The following is a 21,240-nucleotide window of genomic DNA, read 5'->3' as shown; positions in this document are numbered from 1 at the left end:
ACTGTGATGCACTTGAATCCACAGGGACTGGGCAGAGCCACTCAGAATGAACCAGTGGTTTATGTAACAATAAATTACATTTTTACAATCAAGAATTTACAAATGCATCCAAAAGTTAATATCAAAATAGACACTTCAGAACTTTGCTAGTCAGCTCATCTCTGTACAAATACATACAAGAAGAGGTAGCGTTAAAGGCCTTAGAAAATGGCTTTTGGAAAGTTTCATGGACTTAAAGCAGTTCTGAAAAGCAACCAGCAGTGCAGCCACAGAGGGATGTCACCTGGAGAGCAGGGAGGACCCAGGCCCACCTTCCAGAAGGCTGTGGCAAGAGCAGGATGAGGAGTTTCCCCAAGAGCACTGCTAGCAGCTTTCCACTGAATGAATATAAAATGCCTGCTTAAACGAAGGACTAAAGCCCTTTTCCTCTGAAAAGGGGTATGGGACAAACACTTGTGTGAGGGTGGGGGGTCTGTTTTGTCTTTAAGGAAAAATAGGCATCAATCTGCTCCTTTGCCCATTCTACATCCTCTCTGAAGCCTTCACTGCACAGGACACACACGGTGTGTCTGTGGGTCAGTCCTTCATTCCTGGCCTTGCACTCAGCTACTTCCTACCCTCGGGTCACACCACACATTCCTTTCTCTCACTTGTGACTTGTAAACTACCAGCAAAACAAACAGAGGGGTTTTCCTATCCAACCATTAACAGCTCAGCTCCTGACAGGAACGCTGGATGCTCAGAGCAGCACAGCACAGCACCCCAAGCCAGCCCTGCTTCTCCTGCTATCCATGCCTATCCAGCAGCACCCTCACTCAAGACAGAACATTCTAGTACTGAGTAGAATCCTCAGCAGAAATCCCAACATTTAATGCCTACGTGAAACTGTATTTTCCCTTCAACTCCAAGCCAAAGCAGCACCTTCGAGAAGAAAAGCCGCAGGGTTTAGGCTCCTCCAGCACTTCCCTTTTCCTCTCCTCCCCTTGAGGAGGCGGAGCTGAGCCCGGGTCAGAGCCAGCCCCGGCTCTCGGCCTCCCTGTGCACGGATGCGTGGCACTGCTCCAGCGTCTGCTCCAGCTGTGCCAGCTGGCAGCAGCCCACTTCCAGCCTCTCCCTGGGAGACAGGAGAGAAAGGTTAGCAGGACACAGCAGAACAGCAATCTTTACAAATACTCCTTAAATTTCTAGGACGTTTCCATCAAACTCAAGCAGCAGCAGTGACTTTTGCACTACAACTGCTACATCTGAGGATTTCACTTGAGCTCCTTGCAACAGCCAACCCACCGCTGCCACAGGCAGAGCTCCTGTTGCCTTCCAGGGCAGGTAAAGGGGAACAACTGTCAGGAGAGGTCACTGGCATCAACCTTCTGCAGAGAGCTGGGATTCTGGAAGGTTCAACCATCTTCGTATACTGACACAGCCTGTACTCACACTCAAAATAAGGATCTGGATACACCCCCTTACAACTTAGACCCTTTCAAAAGAGTAATCTCAACCTGATCACATATAAACATGCCCTAACTTAGAATCTTTTGCAAACCTTTCTCAAAAGACCATTTAAAAGCTACTTCTCAAAAAAGGAAGAAAACCCCAATCACAGCCTGAGGGCTGCCAGGGAAGTCTCCAGCTCAGCACAAATTTCCACACACTGTTTTCTTTATGCCTGTATCAATACAGGTCTAGAGCCATCACCTTGTGGGAGTGAAGCTTTTAAACTGTTTTTTATTACTGATATAAATACTGAATGTCTCCCTCCCTGAATAACTTTGTGTCCTGATCTTGCAATCTGCACATTGAACTTTACAGAAGATGCAGAATGAATCCAGGCCAAGGGAAGCTTTTTAGAGTAATTCACCCTCCAGCCTTTCACTCAGCTGATCCTGGCCAGTGACAGCTCATTCATATCCACACAACAGCAAAATCCAGTTACCTGCCCTTTATTAACCAGCTCAGAATTATTAAAAATCCATGATGGCATTTCAGAAACCTCCCAGAGCCTGGAGTCACAAACCTTCAGTGACACAAATTCATAAAGAAATGAGCCAGAAACCACTGGCAGAGGAGAGAGGGCTCAACACCTCACCTCCAACAGCTGAAAATCCCCATGTAGGCACTGATGCCTCAAGTCCAATTTAATTTTGTCCTCTCCTGATCAGTGTTATTTGGGCATTAAAATTAAAAAGGGAATTTTAAAAATCCCCCATTTATTTTCCCTACACTATTCCTACAAAGGGGGATTTTTATTGACCCAGATGATTCCTCTCATGGTAGCTTGGTTAATACAGGTGAAAAAGCTGCCTCAACTCCCCCACTGGGGTCAGTAACAGGCTCACCTGTAGAGCTCCTGTGAAACACATTCATACAGCTCCTCAGCAGTGAATTTCAGACTGTTATTAATCTAAAACAAAGAAGAAAGAATTAATATAGTCATTTATCAAGTATCACATGTCTTCTACAATTATACAGTAGGAATAGAAAATACAGCTCATGTATTCCTTAACAGGCTCTCAAGTTGAGACAGTACATTAAAAAAGTCATGCTGTATCTTGTAATTAAATCTAAAATTACAAATTCCAGCCCCATTTTCTAACCACTTCTGCACAAATCTACAAGACCTTCAAGAATTCTCCCTCCCCTCTTAAGTTACCCTATAGTTTTATTTACATATACATATTTATAGATATGTGTGTGTATCTCAAATGAAATAAGCCCTGACTTGCATCAATTCCAAAAATATATGTGAAGGCCTAAACCCCAAATATATTTCCCTGCACAGCAGAGCACTGCAAGCCTGAAATATGTAACATATTAAACAGAAATATTCTACTAAAAACATTCATTTTGAGGCTTTTTTACTCTCAACAGCAAGTCATTCACACCAAGTGAGCACTCAGCAAATCACAGGAACAACTCAAATACCTGTTGAAATCCAACCAAAATCTATCTTTATGTTCAACAACTAATAAATAAGAGCAAAGAATCAAAATTCTTAATGGAAATACAGTGATGAGACATGACCTCAGAGCTTCCCAAAATAAAAGCTGTAAGTGAAGTGATCAAACACCAAAAATGTCATACCTCATGTCTTCTGAGGAAGTTATAGAGGGTCCAAATATCTTGGAAACTGCTGGTTGGGGTTAAAATTCTGAAAAAAAAAAGTTTGGGGATGATTTAAAGCAAGTAGAAAAGGAGTCTATGAAAGAGTTAAAAAAACAAATCAGAAATCTTCAAGGGGAAAAAATTACTTGAACAAAAAGGAAATTATGAACTTTGAAGCATTTTCCCTTCCACTACTGTAACAGAATTAAAGAGCTTATTATTTCTGGGAGGACTTTTCTGGAGGCTTTTTCTAATTAAAAATTCCCTCCATGTTTTTGTGAGCCATTTCTGAATGAGGGAGGAGGGAGGAAACCCAGCAGTAACTGAAAGCCCCTTGGTGCCCACCAGTGAGGCCCCTGGGCTCACGAACACAACATTTCCATCCCAGCTTTGACTCATTCCCTTCAGATTCCCACATGCAGCCCAAATGCTGCAACTCACTTTCCATTTCTGTTACTTCTAATAAGCACCAATTCCCACCCAATACAGCCAAGGGCCAGTGGGATGCAGCAGCTGAAGAGAGGTGGCTTTAATGAAGCACCTTGATGGACACTCTTTTCCATAAGGCTCCAATCCAGTAAAGAAGCTGGTTTTTAACAAAATTAATTATCCTCATCTATTCAGGCAGATACAATTCAGTTCCACCTCAGTGTAACTTCATTTGCATTCACCAGGAAAAGCAGAACCCTCCTAAATGCTGCAAATGTACCTTAAAATCAACACAAAATTAAAACACAAGTAACACCTTATATATATTAAGAAATGCTGAGAAAATTCTGGACTTTTCAGTCTTACATAGTTAAATCATGATTAAGATAATGACTGGACTTGGAAAAAGAAAATTGTTTGGGGAAAGCTCTATTTACTTTCCCATGGGAAAGTAAATATTGGGAAAGTAAAAATTGGAAAGTGCCCAAATTCTCTCCCTCCTCTTGCAAGCTGTAAGCTTCATTTATAAATGAATTAATTAGGAATTGAAAAAAACCAGTAAAGTAACAGACTAAGTTTAAAAAACCAGTTAAAGGAGTCTGTGTTTGAAGCAGGCTGGAAGACCATGACACAGCACAGGATTTATTGTCAAGTCCCCTCTAAAAGCAGAGTGTGCACTACTTTTTCTCATCATTTTTCATAGGAATTATCACCAAAAATTAGTCATGCATTCTTCCCCCTGCTTCCTAAGAAGCAGTACCCAAAATGTTTGCCTTAATAGGAGTCAAGAAGGGAACCAACTGGCTGCTCTGCCTAAAAACACCTCAGAACCTTCCCCGGGCACCTCAGCGACAATCAGCTTTGACAGCGGAAAACCCCAGCAGGGAGAAGCTGCCAGCAACCCTCCATGGAAACACAGGGAATCCTGGCAGCTGCAACTGCAGAGGAGCTCCCATTGCCCCAGCAGCTCCTATCCCCCACCCAGCAGCTCCCACTCCCACCCAGCAGCTCCCACTCCCACCCAGCAGCTCCCACTGCCCCAGCAGCTCCTATCCCCCACCCAGCAGCTCCCATTGCCACCCCAGCAGCTCCCATTGCCCCAGCAGCTCCCAGTCCCACCCCAGCAGCTCCCAGTCCCACCCCAGCAGCTCCCAGTCCCACCCCAGCAGCTCCCACTCCCACCCCAGCAGCTCCCACTCCCACCCCAGCAGCTCCAGGCTATCCAGCCCTGCCTATCACACCCAGCACCTGCAGCAGCAGGAGCAGAGCATCCTGAGCCTGGGAGAGGCTGAATTATATGAATGATTCCTCATGGAATCATTCCCTCCAGTCCAGGCAGATTCCTCATGGAATCATTCCCTCCAGTCCACGCAGAACCTGCCTGACTGCTGCCATCAGCCTGCATGCACAAGTGGACACAACATAAAAGCTAAAGTGTTATGAATGATCTCATCACAAAATACTGGGGGAAAATCTGTCTATCCCCATTCTTCCTGCTGTGCCAAGGACTGAGCTGCCACTGGAAAACCTGGCCATGGGAGCTCTCCAGAGGAAGGATGGAGGGAACACACTCAAGTGTATTCCAGCAAGACCTCAGGTGTATGGACATACCCACTGTGCCTCCAGCTCTTTGGAGAAAAAAACCAAATAGTGTAATTAATCATCCAAGTAACCTAATGGTAAATCCTGTACCTCATTTTATGGCCTTTGCCTGGATGAAGCCAATGGTTTCTGGGTTTGTACTGTGGAATGAGAAGTCTGACATTTGGCTCCAAGTTTTATAGCAGCTTCAAATGTGAGAGATTTGTTGTTTTGAGGGGGAGCCCTCACTCCACACAGAGCCCTGGAAGCTGCTGAGGGAAGAGCCTGCACCATAACTCCCTCCACAGATTCCCAACAGGTCAGCACTCACACAACAGCCTGGTGCTGTCTGCAGCTAAACAGGGGCTGCAATATAAGTTCCAGTCTGGGAATATATTCTTCTGTACAAAACTGACACATTCCTGTCTGCAGAGCAATGATTTCTCAGCACCACCACTGCTCCCTACTGCTTTCAGTCACTTCATGTTCATCACCTGTAGCCACCCCCCTGTGCTATGGAAAATGGACATTTTAAGGGAATGGGAAGCACTGGGAAATTTGGACCTGTCTGTAGGAGCATTGACTCTGCCTCCATTACTTCATTAAATCAAGTTGCCCTGGTTTCCATGGAAGTTTCTCAGTGATAAAACATCTGCCTCAACTACAGAACTATGTCTAGAGAACTGTCTGTAAATCAGTAATCCATGAAGCAAAGGGCTTTTACATCCAACTGTTCTAAGCAGCCATGTGAACCTCAGCACAACAACACCAACCACTGCTGCTGCTCCTCTCTCCACACTGGTTCAAAAGCAGAAAGTGGAAATCCATGGAATCACTTGGCCTTTGCATCAGCACAGCCTTGCAGAGCCACACTACAACAGCCCCCATTCTGTACTTCAGCTTCAACCTAAGAACTCCAGGGTGGTTCTACACAGTTTTCTGGAAATACTGAGGTAAAGAAGGGAATGTCATAGGTAAAGAAGGGAATTTGAGGTAAAGAAGGGAATATCATAGAAAGACCCAAGGAATTACTATGAATATCTGCCACCAATTGGAGGTTAAATGCTGTCTTGGGGGCAGGAGGGAGAAAGGAGACAGACTTGATGATTTTATCTCAAGTGCTTCCCAAACCACTCCCAATGTTTATCTCCTGTCCTGTCACTCATCTGATGCCAAGCACAAGGTGTAAGATACAATAATAAATAGAAATGGATAAGAAATAGATCAAAATGTCTCAGCTGTCAGCCCCTGCTGGCATCCCTGGCTCTACAGGCTCCAAGCACCATGGCTTTAGAGCCCCATGTTTGAAACCTTTCTGCTTTTCAGACTGCTCTGAAGGCACCACGGTGTGAGCAGCTGCACAGCACCACCTCTGCCCTGCCCCTTGGGGAGCACTGCCCACCTCCAGCTCTGTTTGAGCTTTGTTTCTTACAGCTGTCATTAAAATTGGCACAACAGAACATTTCAGTTTGGGCCTGGCAGCAGAGAAGGCTGCAGGTAAGTTCAGTTTCAGGTTTCACCTAAATGCATAAAACCGTAAAGATCAAACAAGTAGCAACTGGAATGTCTGATACTTTTTGAACAGGGAACTAATCTCCATTTTACTTCCAAAAAGAGACTGTGTGCAGAAAAGATTAAAGGCAGAGCTCTTCATCTACAGACTTTATTGGGACTTTATGGCAGAAATTATTAACTGACACCAGAGCCTAAGGGAATGAAGACAATTCTCTATTGAGACACCAAGGAGAAGAGACCTCAGTTCCTCCACTGGCCAGCTGAAAAAATAGAGGACACAGTTTCTCTGCATCTGAGGAATTCTGTACTAAAGCTAGTAACACTACAGAATTGTTTTTAAATTATTTCAATTCAGTGATCGGTTCTGATATAGTAACACTCTCCTACACTACTGAAATCTTAAGAAATTACACTTTTAATTTACAAATGTTTACACAGTCCTGGACTAAACCACGTTTTTCCAAATCATTGGGAGAATGAGAGAAATTCAATTTAGATAAAATATTAGAAAAGCAGAACTCAGGCTTCTTATGCAGTCAGTAACAGACAAATATTTTACAGGTGACAGCATATTAGTATAAATATTTAGGAGGCCTGTATCCAAGTGTATACGCTATAAGATGTGAGTGATTTTCAAGTTGGCATATGAACAAAAAAATTCTTTTTTAGCCAAGAGATGAAAGGAAAAAATCCAACTTGAAATAACTGCATCAATTCACCCAAGACTGAATTTTCTTTCTTTCCTATGAACAAGGATTTCTTATCTAAAAGAAACCTGGCAGGAGACATGAAGACAATATCCAATTCCCTAGGGCTGCATATAGAAGCTTAGAATCACAATTTCTATTCAGCTGAGGGCAAACATCAGCTAATCTAAACCCCTATATAATTTTAAAGAGTTAATTAAGAGACCTTAAATAAGGTGCCTCAATTAACTGCTTCCAAATAATACCCAACCCAAACACAAATATAAACCACCAGTGAGAACACTCACAAATCCTCAATCCAAAATTATTTAAAATCATGTAATGGTTTCACAATTTTACTGGATGCTTAAATTTCAGAGGTTTCATACCCTTTGCCCATTACCAATAGTAAAGGTATATAGTTAGAACATGCTCACTGTACTGATTATTCTTCATTTCAGAGCTGAAGGCTGTCATTGCTGGCATGCAGAATTGTGCAATACAAACACCACTCTGCTACCAGTGCTGTTAGAGGAAGAAATCAAGACAAAATAAAAAAACCTGCATGGTGTTGCAGAAATTACCAGAACAGGGTAACATGCAAAAAGCTGTTACTGACACATCTTCAGTGAAACAGATTTTTATTTTTCCTTTTCTGTATCTGTATTTGTCATTAGCATGCTCTGGCCACCAAGCCTGAATAGCTGGGATAGTGCCACTGTAGTTGGTTTTTTTTATGATTAAGGGGTTCATTACATTTATCTCAAAAAAGTATAATCATGTTTTTCTAATTGTTTTTAACAACCTGAAAATCTAAACTTTTAATGCAGTTGAAATTTCAACATAATTTACTGGTAAAGCTTCCAAACTTTCACAAGATATGTTCTCTCTTCATTGTTCTGGACAGCAGGGATCAGAAGGTACCACAGAATCAGCTGGATTTGATCACTAAAAGCTGTTTTACCTCCAAATATTCAAAACAGAACTTTCTCACTATTTTTTCTCCAGTGCCTCCTTTTCTGCAATCATGCCATTAGATTAAGTCACTGAGAGGCATTTTGTTCAAAAATCAAGAAATATAAATATGCTGCAAGGTGAATTTTAGAGCAAAATGAAAGCGAGGTGTCTGCCCATGGCAGGGGCTGGAAATAGATGAGCTTTAAGGTCCCTTCCAACCCCAAACATTCTGGTTCTATGAAAGCTTCTGAATTTCTGTTTTAATATTCTGTAATATTCATAAAACTGCATGGACACATTAATCTGGCTCCTGGCTCTTTGGAAAAGCTCCTCAGAACTCTCAAACTCCCTTAAATCCCCCCACTCAAGGCCAATGCAGAAAACGCTTGTGCAAATTCTCCCCATTTCTTGCTCCAGGATGCCACCTACTGCAAACCTGCACATCAGAGCAGGCATTTCCAAAGTGTCCAGCAAAACTACTCCATTCCAACAATGAGCCTATGTATTTTTATTTATTATTAGGAGTTTTCATTTTTACAGAGCCCTCCCACAAAGAAAAACAATAGTTTCAAATGAAACACCTCTGCAATACAAAAATAACCATTCTGAATATTCCATATTCCCATTTAATCTCATCCACCACATTTATAAACTGGTACCACAGGATCTGTTGCAAAAACTTTAGCATCAGAATGAAGAGAGCAAAGTTTAGCAGTAACCTACTTTATTGAAACAATTTCCTTAGAGGGAAAAAAACCCACCAGCAATAAATTGAATCCATCAGCACTCACCTGCTCAAGCTCACATTCCTACCCATATTTTTCTGCTTCTAATTTTTATAATATTTTGATCATTTATATTTAAAAGAGAGACTGTAATTCTTTGAATGGATCTATCTTTCAGTGCCATGAAAAAAGGACTAAGCCAAGACAACACAGGAGATTCCTTATTCTCCCTGAAACTTTAAATCTTTTGTGCTGTAAAAAAAGACAGTGGAGGGATGGGGCTCTACCTGCCAGAGGGCAGGGTTAGATGGGATACTGGGAAGGAATTGTTCCCTATGAGGGTGGGCAGGCCCTGGCACAGGGTGCCCAGAGAAGCTGTGGCTGCCCCTGGCAGTGTCCAAGGCCAGGCTGGATGGGGCTTGGAGCAGCCTGGGACAGTGGAAGGTGTCCCTGCCCATGGCAGGGGTGGCATTGGATGGGCTTTTGAGGTCCCTCCCAACTCAAACCACTCTGGGATTCTGTGATTCTATGAAGACAGAGGGAATATTATCCTGCCTAAAGAGAAAATGCAGCTGATTGTTGTTGTTAGGGCTGTCATGAAGAACTGGGAACAGCACAGCCCCACAACTTTACATCCTTCACTCTACTGGAACTTTGCTCCCATCTGAGTGGGCCTCACATTTGAAACACAAATGCCCTGAATTATTCAAAGTTCTGCCATCAAAACTGATGTATTAATTATAATCATTAATCATTAATAGCTCCAGTTACACCTGAGCAGAGGCAACTTGCTGGTCAAACACTGGAAAACAAATCCCAGACATCAAAGGCAATTCCCTGCAAGAGATCTCCACGTCTGCAACACTTCCATGATCTTTTTCTACCAATGGCTCAAGGCAGCCTTGACCTTGGCAGCAGGATTTTTACTGCAAATCATGTCACCAAGCACACAGAATAAAGAGTGGTTTGGTGCTGCAATATTTCAGACTTTTGTGACTTCAGGTGCCTGTGACACATTTTGTGCCCAGCTGCAGTGCTCACCTGCCAATGCCCTCACGGATGTCCTTCACTGCTGCCAGCAGCTTCTGCAGGCCCACAAAAGCCTCCTCAAACGAGGCCTTGCCAGCCATGGTCACTGCACTGGGGTCCAGCTTCTGGAACAGCTCAATACTGAAATTCCAAAGAAACAAAGAAAAGAAAGAAAAGCAGTTAATAAGAAAAGCTCTGATTGACATAACAATTTGCATGTTCCCAACTTTTGTGTGATTTTTTTTTTTTGGGGGGGTCAATTTAGATTAATTACAGGGTAAAAAAAGCACAGTTTCTAAAGTGTGCTTGTTTGAAAATTATCTAAGGCTATGTGTTAGTTCTGAGCCCTTTTAGCAAGCTGTACCTGTACAAGTTCATGGTGTTCCAAACACCTTCCAGGACTGACCAGATTTCCTGGTGTCTGTTTTCCTGAGCCACATGAAAGCTGGGCTGTAGCTCTTTTTCCTCAGTGCTTTGCAGATTGGGCATCGTGGCTTCCATTTTTTCACATGCAGTATTTTCTGAAAGAACCATGATGTCTTCTGATAAATCCTGCTCACTGTCTGCCCTCACCTTATAAAACAGTTCAGCAAACAAATAATCAATGTACTTGGTTCCTAACTTCAGAAAACCAGAATCTACACACTTCTACAGATTTTTTTTAAGCATTGCTCAACAAATCAAGGCTGAACTCTTTGAGTCACCTTGGTTATAGTCTCTGCATCCAAAGCCTCTCCTGATAGTTTGGGCTGGAAGGGACCTTAAAGCCCATCCAGTGTCACCCCTGCCATGAGCAGGGACACCTTCCACTAGCCCAGGCTTGCTCCAAGCCCCATCCAACCTGGCCTTGGACACTGACAGGGATCCAGGGGCAGCCACAGCTTCTCTGGGCACCCTGTGCCAGGGCCTGCCCACCCTTGCAGGGAGGAATTTCCTTCCTGAGAAGTTTTCAGACAGAGCTTGATTCTCATGACCCAGAACATCAGGTTCAGGGCTGACTGCATTGCACAGAGGTCCCAGCACAGGTGACTCCTGACCTTTCTTTCTCTTTCATCCTTTTCTAAAGACACCAAGAACTCTTGACAGCTGTTCTGACCTATCTTCTTTCCCATAAATCCAAATATTTCATCCATGCTCATGACTCAGTTTTTACATCATTACATACAGAAGTGACAATAACCATAAACCAAGACAGTTGGAATTTCCTCCACAGCAACTCAAGAGCTGAGCTGGGAGTGAAGACCAACTTCTGAGAACACAAAAGGGGCCAGCACAACCACCACAAACAAGGGAATCCCTTCTTCAGCTACACAGACAACGAAAGCTGAAATAACACACTTAAGAACAACAGTTTGGGACCCATGTCAGAAGGAGAAACAGCAAATTTAACCTCTAAGGCCCATCAGACACTACTGCAATAGAAAACTAAGACAAAATAATGGGTTTCAGTCACCTTTCTGATACTAACACATTTATATTAGGCAAAAAATGTATCAGCAGATATTCACTGAATGAAATTAAAACTTCAAGTCAGGGTCTCTTCATTTCAAAAACACCCCAGCAACATTTCCTGGAGTAATCAGTGGAAATGATGGGAATAATTAAGAAATCTAAGCCAGGTTTGGAACATGGAACAACTTGAGGATGGGGTGAGGTGGACAAACACCAAAGCTGCCCTTACCCCTCCGAGGGTCTCACACAGTTTTGCCACTTCAGCATAAGCCTGGGGCAGGACACCGTTGTAGTCTGACCTGCAGCTGAAAGCATGGAGCAATTTTTTGGATTCCTGGAGTAGGACACGCACTGTTGAGGAGTCAAATGGTTTATCTGATGTTTAGACATTAATGTAAGAGGGAGGAAAAAAACAAGTTAGGATTTAACAGTCTTGGCAGGCAAATTTAATACTCAAATACCTAGATTAACAGAAGCACTTGATAATGCTAGGAAAATGGTTCAGAAGCATCAGGTACAACAATCTCAGAGAAACATGCATGGGACTGCTCACTCCTCAGCCAAGTCTTCCAAATTTATCCTGGGATCTTGCACAAGGATCAACTGGCATATCTAAAATAATTCTGCAGAACAGCAATATCCCAAAGAGGTAGAACCAAGAAATTTCTGAGTGGGAAGGGACCCACCCTGATCACAGAGTCCAACCCCTGCCCTGCCCAGACACCCCAACAATCCCAGCCTGGATCCCTGGGAGCTTTGTCCAAATTCTCCTGGGGTTCTGGCAGCCTTGGGGCTGTGCCCATTCCCTGGGGAGCCTGGGCAGTGCCCAGCACCCTCTGGGGGAATTCACCAGGTCTGTCTGTCAAAATCAAATGCTCAAAGACATCTTTAAACAAATGGAAGGTTTGTGGGGGTTTTATTTTAGTTGGCTTCTTTTTAAAACAAACCTTCCTGCCCTCACATACCACATAAAATATCCTTTGCTCCTCCATAATTTTTTTGGTAAATGCAGATCATTTGGTCACATGTAACATGGAGGCAAAGGAGAGAAAAGGAATTATTTGCTTTTTAAAAATAATTCAGACCTAGGTGACTATTAACACACAGAGCCAGTTCCATAACTCAAACCAGAACATGGAGGCTTTTCACAAGTTTACAATTAACTTTCTCAGGGACTGTTACCTGCATAAAGGTGTTTAGAAAGGCATTCAATGGTTGAAAGTAAACTCCTTGGCACCACATAACCAAAAACAGCCATCCAGTGTTTTTTATAACATTTCAGCAGGTTTGCTAAAGTCCATGGTGGCTTCAGATACAGGATCTGGAAGAGAGTATGTTATAAATTCAAAGGCTGGTTTCCATTTAGACATGTTCCTATAAATCTCACAATTGCTATGTTCTTCAAGAATGTGATGATCTGTGACTGCTGAAGGAGAAATTCAGTGATTCCTCAGAAATAAGACCAGATTTAAATAAATTTATCTATTAATAAAGATTTGATTCAGCAGCACCATGGGTTAAACAGTGATGCTCATTAAGAAGCAATGCACAATTTGTGATTCCCCATTCCTCAAAAACACTTAAGACTTTTGATTTATGTCAAAACTGATCTAATGAGTTACTTATGCACAAAAGCCAACAGTAACAAGAACAAAAAGAAGAACAGTAAATATGCCTATGATTTTCCAGTACTGTTACAAAGTAAAAATAAACACTGACACATGGAGTAAAATACATGTATTGCAAAAAAACTGAGAATTCACTACTATCAAGTGAAACCAGTGTTTGAAGGTATGTTTAAAGAAATTATTTAATTGAATAGAGAAGTGATTGAAAGTTTAGCAGCTAATCAGGGCAGCTTGGGAAACAAGTCACCCCATGATTTTGGGGTATTTTTAAAGCCACAGAGGCTTATATGCAATAAATTTAAACTTTTAACAACCTCCCACCAGCTATAAAATGGAAACTAAAGTTAAGCATGGACAATGTGAAAGTGCCTTGTACATGGGTATGTATCTTCTGCAAGCATGTTTAGAGGTTCTCATTAGTACCCTTGTCATTCTGCCTCTGCACTGGAATCAATTTAGCTGGGAACAGTTTTATCCACATCTGTTCTGGTGGGGAAGAAATGCAATAAATGCCCTGATATTATACAGAACATGATGGAATGATTTCTTGCAGGATGCATTTACAGTGCAAGGTTTTATTTGAGTAGAAAAGCTGAAATAGAATTTTAATGCCATTAATAAAAAGAATTCTGAAATTTCACACTGAGAAACCAGCAGCCCTGTTACTGTGTCATTAAAATTCTTTTAAAATACTGCACATGCTGCACACTAGTGATCAAACAGGATAATCTTGCTATAAAATGAAATATTAGAAGTGAACACTGAGCTGTTCCCTGTCAATGATATCAGGGACCTGGATGATTTGGGTTTGGCTTGGCACAGGTATTAATAGCAATAAAACACCAAGGACATTCAAACCTTTCAATAATCAAAATATCAAGCAAAACGATGTAAGAAACCACCTCCATCCACAGGTTTCCAAATGCAAGTTTCATTTCAGTCTCCAAAATACAAGACAAAGCTTCTCCTAAGTTCTTTTCAAGGTCTGGAAGCACATTTGGGAATTGTGCAGTAAAACCAGCATCAACTCTTGTCTTCCCAAATTCTGTATCTGTCAAACCAATGACACAAAAGGCATTTATTGAAACTGGGTTTACATCTAATTCATCTTGATGGCACATGGAGAACTTGTCCCCATAAATGCAGATAGACTGTACTTGGGTTTATAAAGCAGATGTGCTTCACCTAATTAAGTTTCAACTATTTCTAGTTATACCCACTTGTACTGTGTGTATTTTTAATTAAGAGCTACTAATCAAGAGGATTAATGTCCCCATAGTATTACTGATTAGTGATCTTACTCCACATTTCTTTTTTCCTTAAATAACTTAGATCATATACAGCCAGCAGGGTTATCAGCAAGCACAAGAGGATCTCTGTAAGCTGTACCTGTATCTTTGGAAAAATGAAAAAACATCCTTCAGTCCCAAAAAGTTCAGGACACCTTTTAAATTACTCTAAACACAGGAAATTAATGCAGTGGTTTTTTCCCTATAAAATAAAAACATGTCATATTTGAATTTCCTAGAACTCTGAGATGGTTTAATTAACATCTCGAACTTTCAGAAAACCTTTGAAAAAACCCTCCCCAAACAAAAAACATTCCTAAGGATTCAAAGCATAGGAAAAGTGAAGGTATAGTAGCAACTGTTCTTCCTCCACCCCACTGATTTTTTACAAGCCACCATATATATTCCCCAGACTCACCGTGCTTTGGCTGCTGCAGCTCCTCAGAGCTCTGGGGCCTGTTTGCATTCACGTTCTGCAGAGCAGTGACCAGATCAGCTTTGCAGAATGCCTTCACCTCACTCACAATGGCTTTATTACACAGATTTTTATCATCCCTAGAAAATAATTAATTGTTGTCAGCAAAGGAATAAAAGCAGCACATTGTATTTGGAAAACCTATTTTGTGAGTTTCATTATATAGACTAAGTTCTCTTTCTCAAGCAATTAGAAGCAGTTCAAAGAATTAAACCAGAAAATTAGGTAAAAATGAGAAACATACTGATAAGTGTTTCAGAGTCTAGGTTTAAGAAAACAATAGCTATAATTACTACAGCAGTGATTACAGCAGTGATGCTTAGCTGCTATGATCTCAGAAAGCAAACCAGGCAATAATTCTGAGGCAGTACTATCTTATTTGATGGCTACAGTTAATTCTCCTTGTTGAGACCCCTTTTAACTATTCTGCTGGTCAAATCTTTATCCCAGATGCCACTCTGAGGTTCTGCTCCAGCAGAACTACTTTAAAAAGCCAGGACAAAGCTGCATCCCAGTACTTTCTCAAAAATTCCCATTGCTTATATTGGTAGAGGATAAAGAAATTTTTGAATGAAAACCAGTTCTGAAGTCAGCTTCTGTTTTTTGATCAGTGAAACCTAAAATCACCATCATGACCCCATGAACACTGACTGAAATGGCATTTTCAGCAGCAACCTGTGTCAACTTGAATAACCCAAATGGTGCCCAGAGTTTTAATCCCACTCACTGAACCATGCAGGAACTGGTTCTAGCCAAGACCAGAGCAAGGAGAGCCAAGGAATATTAGTCCTTTGAGCAGGCTTCACCTGCTCCTATCAAATTCAGAATCAATACCCAGAGGTCAGCTGTTATCCTCACAAACAGGAAGAGCAGCAAATCCATCCCCAGCTTCCTGCTTTCTAAGATTAACCCCTTCTTTGCTTTTGCTTGCCTGGCTGGGAACAGGGGTGAAGTCTCTAACTGGATCTCAATCCTTAATTCAAGTATTTTTTTCATTTTGTAACTTCAGAAATATTTTTTATGAGAAACCAGAATAAAATCTGAGAAACCTATGTTTTAACAAGTTTTAAAATTGAATATTGAGTAAGCTGAATTCTATTTCAGACCTCAAGCTCATAAAGGTGATTCCACCTCCAGTTGTAGTGGTTTATTATATCCTTCTACTCTAGCTTTTAAGAGGGTGATTGCCCTTCCAAGAGCTTACATCAGAAAGTGCTCTTTCTTTAAGCCCTGCTTTGAAAGCAGTGTGGCAGGAGAGCTAAAGGCAGCCAGGAACTCACGTGCAGAGGACAACAAGAGCTTGTGGGAAGAGCTTCTGGTACTGCAGGCAGCACTGCAGGACACGGTCGTCGTTGTTCTCATCACTCAGCCCATCTGTAAAGGCAGGGCAGACACAGCTGAGGGATGTGGGCACAGCTCAGCCTCACAAACACCTCAGTGCACTCGTGGTGCTCATTGTACATTTAACACCACCCACACCAGGACACAAGTGTAAGGTGAAAGTGAGAAACAACTGGTAAAACAATAGATAGTGGAGACATTCACATGCCACAGCCTTGGATACACTCTGAAGGCTGCTGTAAGAAATTAGCTCATGTTAATTAGCAAACAGCAGAGTGAAGAAGTCTCCATTAAACTCAGAATTCTAAGGGTGCCACTAGGTGAAGTGCAAGGATGAAGTACCCAGCACAAATGGATTGCACATGTATTACACATTTTTTGAGAAGCCAGCTGCATGGATTGCCCCCACAGTTTGGAATCCTGGTTCTTGAGACACTTGTAGATGAACTGCACTGCAGGGATAGCTTTGTCCCGAACATGCTGCAACATTTTCCCCTTCTTCAAGTTGTCCAGCTCTTGTAGGACGACCCAGGGAATGATTAATGCAAGTTTGTCAACTCCTGGAAGGAAAAAAACCCACCAATAAACAATGGTATTTGCAGGAGCGACACCATACAGAGAACTTTCAATTCAAGCATCATCTTTATGCAAGTTCACACTTTTTTGCCAGTAGTTTTCATAGTCCTTGCTCAAGAGAATCTAGCATTTGAAAAAAAGCTGGAAAATGCTGACTTCCCTCTTCACTGATTACATAGAAAAGTGACAGTACCAGGCAAACAAAAGGGAAACACAATTTTAATCAGCAGAATACTTTGACAACATTAATAACACATATTTGCACCAATTCTCTTGGCACACACCTGCTGTGAGATGTTGCAGCAAGGTGAAACAGCAGCTGAAATACCAGGCTGCCCACACCCAAGGGACCACAGCAGTAACTGTGCCAAAACAAGCAGCAAAAAAAGCAGCAACAGCTCGTGTTCATTGCCAACCAGCACTCCTAAACCAGGAACAGAAAGTGTGGCTATTGGACCATGGTTTTATTTGTAGGTAAGTATGGGCTGAACTTTAAAGCTTTTATATGAAATACAGGGGTAAATCAGAAGTCTAATGACTGTTGTGTTGGTCACCCCATGACAAATACTCCAATTGTTTTCTTTCTCATTCACATTGTGAGAACAGAATTTTGAAAAAATACATTAATAACCATCTGCTTTACAATAAATAGGCTGGGAATCAGCAGCCTTCTCCAGACAGTGGGTCTGGTGCAGGACCAGACACTGGGACTTGCAGTATTCTAAAAAGGCATCTCAGTCTATATAAGACAGAGAATTCCTAACCTGAGAGAAGAAATACAGTCTGACACACTCCTGAAAATCACTCAGGCCCTAAGGAAAGGTATTTTCCAGGTGGCTGGAATAAGTGTATTCATTAGCTGAAAGCATCAAAGCATCCTAGGCATTCTGACAGATTCCAGATGTGCCTACCAAGAACTGACATGCACAATCCCAATCCTGCAAACATGAAATAACCAACAGCTTTCCAGAATATTAGAGGCAAATATTAAAGCCAGGGTCTGCATTCTGAATTCCTAAGAAATTGCTCAGTTCTGCCACCTTTATCAAGACAGAAAAAGCAGTGACTGACTGCCTTACACTTTTTAGATAGTTTTATATTTCTAGAAAAAGAAATGCTAAAAGGAGACGAGAAAATAGAGTTATCACTAGTAAGAAGTTAAATGCTTAAATTATGTTTTTAGAAAGGGTTAAGTCTTATTTACTGCTAAGAATTCAAGCATATTCCTTGGAGTATCTGCCATGCTTCTCTGCAGGTACATGGGCTGGAAGCACAGTAGGTTCTGCTTCCACAGCTGAGGTTTCCCTAGGATGCAGCTTTTTGGGTTCACAGAACCAGGCTCTCTGTGTGCCTTCTGCCCCTGCCTGAAACCTGCTGCCTTTTTAAGGAACCCAGGGGGGCTTGGTTTCCTTCAGGTATCCTGAAGCTCTTACAGCATCTGTTTTACTTACAATGTCTTACTCATCAGAACATATTTACATACCGGGTACATCCTCAGATTTCAGGGATCTCACAAACTCAAGGTGACTAATCATTATATTTGTGTCAATCACCACTAGGATGTTCAGACCAGAACTAAAAGCCCCTAGGGGAAAAGAAGAGAAAAAAGAGAAAACAGCAGAAATAATCAGTTATGTGCTCCCTACTCAGACCATCAATAACTGTAATTACTTGTTGCAACTAGAGAGCAAAGCAGATCCCATCATGCCATACCAGCAGGAGTATTTAAATCCTGTTCTGGAAGATCTATCTCCATGCTTGTAAGTTCTCCACAGGTCTGTACTACAGACAGGGCCATCCTCTTCTCCACACGAGCAACGTGCAAGTCTTCAACTATCTGCATCTACAGGGAGAAAATGAGCATGTGTGTAATCCATTGGAAGGAATCACTTCATAATTATTCCCCAAAAAGACACTTTTGCATTAAAGCTGTTAAAATTGCCTCCAAATGATGTCTGAAAAATTTTCAGTCAGTACAGGAAATGAAATCCACGAGAACTTCTACATATTCTTCAGTAAAGACATCCAAAATATGGCCTAGAAAGATTTATGACCTTTCTACATGGTATTCAAAAACTTTGCTGCATTTTTTTTGCTACACAAACTGCAAGTTTCCTAACAGGCGCTTCTTAAAAAAATATGTCTCTCTTCCAACTAAAAAGTTGGAGGATGAAAAATGAGATAGCTGGAGCATGTGAACAACTCTGAAGGCCCTTTTGTTGCACATGGTAACAGAAAGACACACTTTATCTCAGAAAGTTCCTGATTAGCAGCACTTCAGCAAGTTTGCTTAGTTTTTTAAATTAATGCTCCACATTTGAGTGTAGATCATGAGTCAACGATGTCAAATACTTGGAAAGGTCATGGAATTGTCCAGTTACACAACCTTGGTGCCCTTGGTCTTTAAGACAACACAGAAGTGTTAAATGAAAGCATTACCAACCTCTTGGTCTGTTTCTGTGTTCTGACTGTCTTGAAGGGGTGGAAAGTCTTCAGAGCCCTGTAGGGAGAATTAAAAACACCACAAATACACACCCTGCCAACACCACAAAATATCACGGAATACTGAGGTAAAAGGGATCCCTATGCCAGGAGTTTTGGAATACAGCCCTGCAGTGTTAAGCAAGTCCCTCACTCACCTTTGGGGCAGGCACAGGCTTTGTGACCTCACCTCCCTGGTAGGAGTCAGATGTGCAGGGGCCCTCAACATTCTAGAAACAAGCAGGAACAGAAGAACAACACATGTCTTAGAGGGCTTTTTAGAGAACACTGGGTACTCCCAAGTGAATAGGGAACATAAACTACAATTATTAGCATCTATAGTACCATTTTAATATGGCTTAGATGCATGGCTTTCTTTTAAATAAATGACTGGACTACACAGCAAATTCCATCTGAACATTAACCCCCCACCATTTTTTACATTGAAGGTGCTTGACCAGGCTGCCCAGAGAGGTTGTGGAGTCTCTATCCTTTGTCCTGGGCAATGAGCTCTGGCTGACCCTGCTTGAGCAAGGGGGCTGGACTGGATGATCTCCAGAGGTGCCTTCCAACCTCAATGGCTCCCCAGCTTTGCATGTAATAACTCTTAGCACACACACAAAATGCCCACAGTACTGTAACACAAACTGGAATCCCCAAAGTTGCTGGGCATTTTCACCAGAACAACAGCAAAAACCCCATTCTCAAGATCCAGCTTGTGTTTGGCTCTGCACCACAACCTGAGCTTAGAAACAAACCTGTCACAGATAAAAGGGAAGTTCTGCAGCACACATACCAATTTAGTCCCCCATCCACCCCAAGCTCTCCAGGCATCACTCCACTAACAATGCTCTGTCTGGCAGCAAGTTTTCATTGCTTCAGTTTATTCATTTAAAAAATGAAACAACCGTATCAACTAAAAACAAAAAATCAGCTGATTTGTACCTAAACTAAAGTATTCCACGCCCCCAGCAGCAAAGCAAAGCCATGGAAGCATTTGAGCAGACACAGTCCCAGCATCCAAGACCTTTACCCTTCTGGTCTGTTTAACATTTAGCTGAGGAACATGGAAACAAGGTTTACATTAGGATCAGAAAAATCCACCTAGCTAGCTGTGAAACCTGGCTGGATTCTGTAAGAAGACAGTCTGCTCATACAAATCTGCCATTAAGAAGCCATCCTGAAACATCTACATAATACAAAGAACAGGGTTCTAATTACCTGCTTAAAACACAACGCTGTGGCTTCCAAGTCTCCTTCTTTAGTTGCTGAGTGCTCAGGAGCTTTAGGAGAACCAGGGCTGTGTTTCTTGCGCTTCTGAGAGTCCCGTCGTGGTGGAGTTTCAGATGGGGAGTGTGATGATCTGTGTTTACTTGTGTGCCTCTTCTTCTCAGCAAAGTCCTTATATTCTTCTTCCTCCTCCTCTTCTTCCCAGAAGCTAGATAATGCACTTGGCTCCTTACTGACAGGTCTGTCACCATGCCCAGTCCCTGTAGAGCTGTCAGGTGGCTTTTTGGGAATTCTGACAACTTCACTCTGCTTTTTTGAGCTCTCTGCCTTTTTATGTGGTACCTCGTACACAGAGGGCTTAAACTTTTCTATCATAGCTTGTTCTGCTTTTAGCTTGAGTTTACAGAGTTCAGCTTTCTCTCTCTTTTTCTTCAGTGCCTTGTCCCTCTGAAGCTCAAAGCTGTGCCAGAGCCTTTTTCCTTCTCTTCCATCAGATTGACTTCTTTCCTTGCTGGCAGTCACCACATCAGGAGTGCGGGTGGTTTTGCCATGTTTGATTTCTTTGGCTTTAAACTGGATCACTATTTTCTTCTGCCTGTCAGTATGAATTGAAGAACCATCTGGGGTTTTGCTTCTCTTTGGAGATTTTTCCTGGGATCTTCCATCTGCATCGTGAAAAGCACGAGAAATTCGGTGTCGCTTCTTCTCATGCCCATCTTTCTCTGGTTTGGACCTACATGAACATGA

The 21,240-nt window shown here is 42.0% G+C and overlaps 1 protein-coding gene across 1 annotated transcript in view; it reads right to left on the bottom strand.

Moving 5' to 3' along the window:
• Nucleotides 1-41: 41 nt before the first annotated feature.
• The window catches only part of SWT1 (SWT1 RNA endoribonuclease homolog), a 25,210-nt gene continuing 4,011 nt past the window's right edge, over nt 42-21,240 (bottom strand). Inside the window, 16 exon segments of the mRNA XM_066555225.1 lie at nt 42-1,114; nt 2,334-2,398; nt 3,079-3,145; nt 10,034-10,162; nt 10,386-10,594; nt 11,703-11,848; nt 12,656-12,794; nt 14,004-14,152; nt 14,809-14,945; nt 16,146-16,239; nt 16,578-16,766; nt 18,266-18,367; nt 18,496-18,625; nt 19,226-19,282; nt 19,422-19,493; nt 20,485-21,226. Coding sequence (XP_066411322.1) covers nt 1,009-1,114; nt 2,334-2,398; nt 3,079-3,145; nt 10,034-10,162; nt 10,386-10,594; nt 11,703-11,848; nt 12,656-12,794; nt 14,004-14,152; nt 14,809-14,945; nt 16,146-16,239; nt 16,578-16,766; nt 18,266-18,367; nt 18,496-18,625; nt 19,226-19,282; nt 19,422-19,493; nt 20,485-21,226 — 2,533 coding nt within the window. The 3' untranslated portion in view covers nt 42-1,008.

The sequence above is a fragment of the Molothrus aeneus genome, chromosome 9 (genome assembly GCF_037042795.1).
Source record: "Molothrus aeneus isolate 106 chromosome 9, BPBGC_Maene_1.0, whole genome shotgun sequence".
Taxonomy (NCBI): Eukaryota; Metazoa; Chordata; class Aves; order Passeriformes; family Icteridae; genus Molothrus; species Molothrus aeneus.
Note: the sequence above shows the minus strand (reverse complement) of the source record. Positions and strands in the feature narration are given on the sequence as shown.